The sequence below is a fragment of the Ammodytes marinus genome, assembly GCF_949987685.1.
Source record: "Ammodytes marinus genome assembly, chromosome: 3".
Taxonomy (NCBI): Eukaryota; Metazoa; Chordata; class Actinopteri; order Uranoscopiformes; family Ammodytidae; genus Ammodytes; species Ammodytes marinus.
The window spans coordinates 35,606,297-35,615,506 of NC_137232.1; the positions used below are offsets into that span (position 1 = coordinate 35,606,297).

Consider the following 9,210-nt stretch of genomic DNA (forward strand, 5'->3'; position numbering starts at 1 on the left):
AAGGTGTATTGAATTCTGAGATCCTATGTAGTATAAATGTGCAAAAAAAATCGGCAGAAAAAAACTTACTTTGTAAATATTACTGTGATGTCTTTTACTGTGACATCACAGTAATATTTACAAAGTACGTTTTTTTTAACCCTATATTTCTCTTTCTGTGATGTCACGAGAAAGAGAAATATAGGGTTAAAAAAAACACTCTTTCTGCCTTTTCTCAGGCTAGGATGAACCGATTTTTTTTTTTTGCACATTTATACTACATAGGATCTCAGAATTCAATACACCTTCATATTCCAACCGGTGAAGTAGGCCTTTAAGTCTAGACACTGCAGGTGAATAGGGTTCTTACATTTTTTAACTTATAGATATCATCATGAAACTTAGCCAGTTGATAGATAGATAGATAGATAGATAGATAGATAGATAGATAGATAGATAGATAGATAGATAGATAGATAGATAGATAGATAGATAGATAGATAGATAGATAGATAGATAGATAGATAGATAGATAGATAGATAGGGGATCTTAGCCAGTTGATTACTTTATGTATAAAACATTTTCAGAAATGTTTGAGTAAATATGTAAAATTTTGAGATTCCTAACATTCTTTAAAAAACTAGAATGGGGTTTTTACAATACAGATTTTGTACACAGCCTTTTGCATTTTGTAAAACAAATATATACTAGGTACAGAACTTGTGAATCTAGAAATGTACCATCACTGGACTAGATTCAGGATTCAAGATTCAATCGTGTCTGTCTGTCTGTCTGTCTGTCTGTCTGTCTGTCTGTCTGTCTGTCTGTCTGTCTGTCTGTCTGTCTGTCAGGTTGTGTTGGTGCGACGGGGCCTCCGGGTCGGAACCCTCCGGTACCGGGAGACGACGGAGATAACGGGGACTCAGGCTGCACCGGGTCCAAGGGTCCGAAAGGAGAGGCAGGACCCAATGGCCTGCCAGGCATACCAGGAAACACAGGAGTACAAGGTCTGTCTGTCTGTCAATCTGTCTGTCTGTCAATCTGTCTGTCTGTCTGTCTGTCTGTCTGTCTGTCTGTCTGTCTGTCTGTCTGTCTGTATGTCTCTCTGTCTGTCTGTCTGTCTGTCTGTCTGTCTGTCCGTCTGTCCGTCTGTCCGTCTGTCTAACTATCTATCTAATACCTACTACTAAGGTTTTTTTTTTACTAACTACTAAATTATTTTTGATTTCTTTAGTAAGTATAAATATCATTATTATTATTTTTTACTACTACAATTATATAAAAAAATTGTGACTTCTATTTTTTTTTTTTTTTTTAGTAACTACAAAATTGTTATGCATTGCCTACTACATAGGTTTTTTATTTAATTTATTTTAAATTTTATCATTATTATAATTTTTTGCTATTTTTTTGACATATATAAAAAAAATTGTGACTTCTAATTATTTTTATTTATTATTCAGTAACTACTACATAGTTTTGCATTACTTACTACATAGGTCTTTCTTTAAAAAAAATGTTTTAGTAACTACATAGGTTTAAAAAAGAATTGTGTTGTGTGTGTGTGTGTGTGTGTGTGTGTGTGTGTGTGTGTGTGTGTGTGTGTGTGTGTGTGTGTGTGAGCAGGTATTCGGGGGGCTACAGGTATGATGGGGCTCCCAGGTCATCGTGGTTCTAGCGGATGCACCGGGCCGAGTGGACCCCCCGGACAGAAGGGTTTACCGGGCGTGTGTGGTCCAAAGGGGGAACAGGGACGGGTCTCTGGCTGTCCCCCCTACCCACCTGCCCCACAGGGAGAGCAGGTATGTGTGTGTGTGTGTGTGTTTTTGAAACTTTTTGTCTCATTTTCCTCTGATGATCATAAATTACATGTAACAGCAAGGCAAGGCAAGGCAAGGCAAGGCAAGGCAAGGCAAGGCAAGGCAAGGCAAGTTTATTTATATAGCACAATTCAGACACAAGGCCACTCAAAGTGCTTTACAGGGGCAAGATTAGAATACATAAAACACATTATAAAACATTTAAAAGCGAATAAAAGAAGCAAATGAAATGAAAATTGCAGGTTAAAATGGAAACAAAAAAGTCTTCAGACTCGATTTAAAAGAACTGAGAGCAAACGAAACCATCAGGGCAAATAATGTTATTTTTGGATAGATTTTCTTAATGGCATTGTAATGGATACGCTCACCCAGGAAGCACTTTTAATCTATATTCGATTGAAGTTGGATGTTTTTTTCAATATATATATTTTTATATATTCTTCAATATTTTTTTTCAGAAATTAAGTAAAAGTTAAACTGTTGAAAGAAAGTTTGATTCAACTTCAGTTTTGGTGAGTTTGTGTATTTTGGAGGTTTTTTATGTTATATAGTCTGTATGTCCAGCTTGATAGGTTTAGGATCATAGTCCCCGTTTGGTCATTTACGTGGGGAAATGTGTGTGTGTGTGTGTGCGTGTGTGTGTGTGTATGTGTGTGTGTGTGTGTGTGTGTGTGTGTGTGCGTGTGTGTGTGTGTGTGTGTGTGTGTGTGTGTGTGTGTGTGTGTCTAGGGAGACCCCGGACCCCTCGGCAACACAGGAGAGCCAGGAGTCCAGGGAGAAAGTGGCCTGACAGGACCCAAAGGTGAGATGAGAAACAAAAGCTGGACATTTTTGGAAAAGTCATTGTCGCCAACTACTGGCAGATGATTCTGTAAGCGTCTTCAATCGGTTTTGTGTATGGGGATTTTTCTGCAAATGGAGAAGGGGGGAGGGATGTTTTTTACGAAGATGTTTTCCGGTGTGTTGTAGGTAAGAAGGGAGACTTTGGGGTCCAGGGATCACTAGGTCCGGTGGGGCCCGCCGGTCGAGACGGGGACCCAGGAGAACCAGGCCTCCAGGGGGAGATCGGAGCAACGGGAGACAGAGGTAAAGATTACGGTTATGTATCTTTATTGCTGTTTACCTCTTATTTTGAGTCTTATTTCTTCAGTGCACTTGTAACTTATTACAGTCAGGTTGATATGAGGCGGAGAAAGATTGTAAATGGCTTTGTGAACAAACAAAAAGTAGAACTTGGTTTTTCTTTGGATAACAAAATTAAAAAATACCTGTTAACTTATTTTCTTTGATGTGCTTCTAAATGGAAATTAGTAACTAAAATACAACGTGGGTTTCTGATTTTGGGCAATTTTAAATTTTCGCCAAATACTTGCACGTGATTTTATATACTGTATATATACATAAAAATACACACATAGTAATGTTAACTCAGTCTTGGTTTCCATTATCCCTTACAAGTTGATTAATCTAAATTCTTTGGTTCCATATATAAAGTGTTTTTTTCCCAGAGAAAGATTTTAAACGTCTGTTAACTTATTTTCTTTGATGTGCTTGAAATGAGTAACTAAAATACAACGTGGAAATCGTTGGTTTTCCTGCATTTTGTTTTTCAATTTCTAAACCAAAATTAAGCATCTTGTCTCAACAGTTTCTCCATGAGTTTGGGCAATTGCACGAGCACTTGCAAACATTACCATCAGTGCAAAGAATGCTATTTTAATATAGTTTTTCTTAATGCCTGTGTCCTTTTTAAGTAACTCTTTTGGATCCATATATAAAGTGTTTTGTTTCCTTATTTCTTCTTCTCCAGGGGATTGTGGGTCAGCGGGGGATCGTGGTCCTCCCGGCCCAAGCAGGAGCCTGAACTCTGGGTTCCTGCTGGTGATTCACAGCCAGTCGAAGACGGTGCCGTCGTGCCCCGCCAACATGAGGGCGCTGTGGGCCGGATACAGCCTGCTCTACCTGGAGGGCCAGGAGAAGGCCCACACACAGGACCTGGGTAAATATTAGGGCTGTGAATCTTTTGGTATCCCACGATTCGATTCCGATTCCCGGGACCACGATTTGATTCTCCTCTTATTTCTACCACTAATCCTATGCAACGACAAATTCTACTGGCTTTCCAAAATGCCAAAAAAATATAAAAAACATTTTTTTTTAAAGAAAGTAAAAAAGTCTTGTTCCCAAACGTTGGTGAAACATCTAAATTGTAAAAAAAAATATAATAATATAAAAAAAATGTAAAGCACTAATGCACTTACATTTGACACTTTGTAATTTGTCTGATTTGAAGCTTATGTACTCACGTGATTCTTGTTGTGGGAATTTGTACCTTCGTGGTTGAATGCACTTGTTGGAAAATGCTTTGGATAGAAACATCATTAAAAAATCCAAAACTAAAGTAATTTATTTTTAAATGCGTCATTAAAATGTGATAGAATTTATATTTTTATTTATTCCTTCCACTCCTCCCTCCAGGTCAGGCGGGCTCTTGTATGCGTGTGTTCTCCACGATGCCGTTCTCCTCCTGTAACATGGGAACCTGTTCCTACGCGAGCCGCAACGACAAATCCTACTGGCTGTCCACCACCGCGGCCGTGCCCATGATCCCGGTGGGCGGCCCCTCCATAGAGAACCACATCAGTAGGTGTGTGGTGTGTGAGGCGCCCTCCTCCGCCGTGGCTCTGCACAGCCAGACCGCCAGCCTGCCCGACTGCCCGCCCAACTGGAGGAGCCTCTGGACCGGATACTCTTTCCTCATGGTGGGTGTGTGTGTATGTGTGTGTGTGTGTGTGTGTGTGTGTGTGAGGGCGGCGGCTAGTCTAATATCCACTGATGATGTAATTTAGTTTAGTCTAGATAGCTTTTATTTCACATCCAAAAAAATATAAAAAACATATTAATACATTTTCAATTAGAATAAAAGACAACAAAAAAATTCAAAAAATTCAAAATGTAAAAATTTCAAATTTCAAAACTTCAAAATCATTTTTTTTTTTAATTTTAAAATTTAAAAAAAAATTAAATTTTAATTTAAAAAATGTGAAACGAAAATACATTTTTAAATTTTTAAAGTAAAACATTTATTATTTAAATTTTTTTTTTAAAATACAAAAATCCCAAAATGAATAAAACCTAAATATGTGCACATGTTTTCCTGTGTTTATTGCAGCATACCGGTGCCGGTGACGAGGGTGGCGGACAGTCCCTTACCTCCTCCGGTAGCTGTCTGATAGACTACCGGGCCCAGCCGTTCGTGGAGTGCCAGGGGCCGCGAGGAACATGCCACTACTTCGCCAACATCTACAGTTTCTGGCTGACTCGAGTGGAGGCCACTGCGACCACCGTGACTGCCTCAAACGGATCCCCTACCACGCTCACACAGGGCTGGCAACAGAGAGAGAGTATCGGGAGGTGCAGTGTGTGTATGAGGGAATAAAGGAGCTAAAGGATAAACTTCGTCCTAACGCGAAAGTCTGAAAGGACGGACGGGACGACAAGCTTTTGTTTGTCTATGTGAGGAGAGACCGTCACGTTAAAGAAAACGCCAAAGAATCAATCAAATAATCAATTAATAAATGAATCAATCAAGCAGTCAATCTCTGATTTTGGCTGCGTTCCAGTGCCCATCCTTCCCTGCTATTTAGTCAGTAGAAAAAGATTTACCCTGCGTTCCAAATCTCATACTCTTTATTTTTTCTATTCTACATACTACTTCTGATCATAAAAAAATATCTAGTCAGGATGCAGTATGCTACAATTGGGACATACTTTTACTTATTTATTTCATCATAACATTGCGCCTTGATCTTGCCTCCTGCTTTTATATCCGTCGCTTCCCCGGGTGTTTTCATTCGGAGGCTCCGTCGATGTGACGACACTTCCGGTGCGCAATGGATTGTGGGTCAGAATCGCCCAAATAGCATACTGTTTTCAACACAAAAACTCTTACCGGATTTAGTTGAAATCCGGGTATTTCTAACCATACTTAATCTGATCACAAGAATCAGGACATCCTAAATCTGATTTTCTACCAAACTAAATAGTAGATAGTATGGGGATTGGAACGCAGGGTTAGAATGTCCCAATACTTGATGTGAGATGCAGCATGCTGACAAATACCAAGATGTCCTACTGCATGTAATAGAGTTTTTACATTTTTTTGATAATTTTTACAACTGAGACTCTAAAATTAATTCAGACTTTTAAACAATTGCAAAGTAAAAATCAAGTTGTTTTGAAAAATCTTTAAACAGATTAGATCATCACAAAATATCCCTGATCAACTTTTTTTTTTAAATGCTCAAATCGCGAAAATCAAATTTGCCACACATCCCCCTACCAATACACCATTCTCCAGAGGAGTCATCGTATCGTATTAGATGTAATAGCAGCCACCACTAGTTTTACTACTAACACCCTCCTGCCCGGTGCCAGGGATCCAACCAGAGACCTCATGGTTACTGGGAGGAGGAACCAGAGACCTCATGTTTACTGGGAGGAGGAACCAGAGACCTCATGGTTATTGGGAGGAGGAACCAGAGACCTCATGTTTAATGGTCCACCCCTCTTTCCTTTAGGCCATCGTATTACCCACACATTCTTTTACATGAATACTACACTGCAGGATGTCAATTATTTCAAATGTATATTTTATTATAGAAAATTAATTAAATACAACCCCGGAAGACCTAATTGGTTGGTGGCGTTGATGTGACGTTCTCTCCTCATAGGACAAAAATGACGAACACCTTTTAAAGTGAACTTTAGCCCCAAACAGATCCTCCATTCTGATTGGTCCGTTCGCTGCGAGGCTGTATGAGACTGTATCTAATTGGTTCAGCTGAGAGGCAGTGGCAGCGAGTCATTGCGGGTCGATCAGTATTTGTGTGAGAAAGCTGTGAATATATTTGACATTATTATTAAACCTTGAAAAGTGTTTTTTTTTTCCAGTTTTCTTACGGAATCGGACGAGTTTCGGAGCTCCTCCCCTCAGCCGAGTCAATGTTCTTTATCAATGTTTCTTAAGTTTCAGAGTGAAAACAGAGAGTGAGTGATCAAAGCAGCAGCGATTTTAAACACAGGAAAGATTCAACTCAACTGTTAGCACTTATTTTCCCCTTGTGTACGTCTAAAGAGGATGAGCTGCAGCACAGAAACAGGGCCAAGACCAATACTTCCCCCTTTCGAAGCAAGACAAACATAATTCTAGTTCTGGGTCCCTTTTGCTACCAGTTCTAAGTTCTTAGTTTCCCCGGGAACCTTCTAGTTGGTCTGGTTGGTTCGTGCTCTAAGAGAAACTTTTCTAAAAATCTGCCGCGTGTATAATGGATTAATAATTAATACCAGGAGTGGGGTTCGAACCCACGAGGGCATGTGCCCATTGGATCTTAAGTCCAACGCCTTAACCACTCGGCCATCCTGGTACCACCAGAGGGTTCTTTAGACAAATTCCAAAGTGTCTTGGTGTAAAAGTGTTAGACCATGATTAGAACCAAGACCAAGACTGGCCACGTTTCCCATTTACTTGAATTTAGTTCTAGTTCTGGCTGATTTGCATTCCCAGGACCACTTTTACCGAGTCACTCCTGGGATGGACCTTTTCTGGAAGGTCACCAAGCAAGCTGGGTTGATGTCAGGGGATAAATCGAAATGTCGAAACATGTTCAAAGTACAAGCCAAGTGCAGCGCTACTCTGATATATAATGGGTTCATAACAGATTACCAGGAGTGGGGTTCGAACCCACGAGGGCATGAGCCCATTGGATCTTAAGTCCAACGCCTTAACCACTCGGCCATCCTGGTTCACAGGACAAATACTTTCTTAGACCTACTCTGAAATGTTTTGGTGGAAATGGGATGTAGACCAGGAAAGTGTCGGAACAAGAAGATGTTATTGTGTTTTGACATGAATTAGCATGTCGATCATGGTAACGTTAAACTAACCCTGCGTTCCAATCCCCACACTATCTACTATTTAGTATGGTAGAGAAAAGATTTAGGATGTCCCGATTCTTGTGGCCAGATTTAGTATGGCGCAATGTTATGATGAAATAAATAAGTAAAAGTATGTGCGAAATGTATACCTACTGCATGCTAACTGGATTATTTCTATGGTCAGATGTAGTAAGTTTAATATAAAAAAGAAAGAGGGTTAGGAACACAGGGTATACTTTAACATTATCAACTCAGGGTGGTCGCAATTATCAGTTGAATGCACACCTGGCATGCTGGTTAGGGTTAGGTTGCTGTTGTGCTGAGCCAAGCCAATGCATGTATATGGAAAAACACCACTCGTTTGAGGAGAAATGGTTCTTATCAATAACAGATTACCAGGAGTGGGGTTCGAACCCACGAGGGCATGAGCCCATTGGATCTTAAGTCCAACGCCTTAACCACTCGGCCATCCTGGTTCACTTAAGAATGTTCTTTAGCTCTAGAAACACCTAGAACCACGATTAGAGCCCGACATCTCTGTGTTGATAAAATTGTATTTAATTTTAAGTTGGTTCCGAAGAAATCTGATGGTTTTTCTAAGCCAACGAATCTTTCCGGAACAATTTACGAACGTGAGTAAAATCTCCCCAAAAACCCTGTAAAAATTTAAGTGAAAAAGCTGATGATTTTTAGTTTAATGTCCAAAACTATTTTAGCAAATGTTTAAAAAAAATATTGGAAGTTATATCACTGACACATAAGTTGAAAACGCAAAAAAATTAAAAATAACCGTCTTAGTGGCAGACTACAACCAGGAAAGTTTCATAACCAGAAGCTGATATTGTGTTTTTTATCTCACACTGTTCATAAATATTGAGATAGCAAACGCTTGGTCTGCTAGCTTAATGCTAACATATAATGGAAATAGCAATTGATGAATTAAGTCAAAGTCAAAGTCAGCTTTATTTGTACATTTCAAAAAATGTACCAGATATACAGAGGAATTGAAATGGCGTTTCTCTCCGACACCATGGTGCAATAAGAACAAAAGGATAAAATGAGGTAAAATAAGGTCAAATAAGATAATAATAATAGGTAATAATTACGATAAATACATTCTAAATAATGCAAAAGGTAAGAAAAAATGTGCGATTGTGGTAATGTTAAACTATACTTTAACTTAAGTGAAACTGGTTGCATCATCAGCAGAATGCACAAGCGGGAGCCCTCCTGCTTTAATGGAAATGAAAACCCCTGCAGTGCCATGCCAGCACATGTATATGGAAAACGGCTCTGAAACAAGCGAAGAGATGGTTCTTATCAATAACAGATTACCAGGAGTGGGGTTCGAACCCACGAGGGCATGAGCCCATTGGATCTTAAGTCCAACGCCTTAACCACTCGGCCATCCTGGTACACAGAAGGTTCCTTAAGGCCTTTGCACACCGGACAAGTCGCAAATAAATGCGAATA

At 39.6% G+C, this 9,210-nt stretch overlaps 1 protein-coding gene across 1 annotated transcript in view; it reads left to right on the plus strand.

The window, feature by feature from the left end:
• The window catches only part of col4a4 (collagen, type IV, alpha 4), a gene marked incomplete at both ends in the record, with an annotated part of 36,360 nt that extends 31,121 nt beyond the window's left edge, over positions 1-5,239 (plus strand). The window contains 6 exons of the mRNA XM_080024884.1: positions 1,625-1,782; positions 2,530-2,602; positions 2,770-2,886; positions 3,611-3,799; positions 4,279-4,562; positions 4,973-5,239. Of these exons, the coding sequence (XP_079881010.1) occupies positions 1,625-1,782; positions 2,530-2,602; positions 2,770-2,886; positions 3,611-3,799; positions 4,279-4,562; positions 4,973-5,239 (1,088 nt within the window). The remainder of the gene's footprint in view (positions 1-1,624; positions 1,783-2,529; positions 2,603-2,769; positions 2,887-3,610; positions 3,800-4,278; positions 4,563-4,972) is intronic.
• Positions 5,240-9,210: the final 3,971 nt, after the last annotated feature.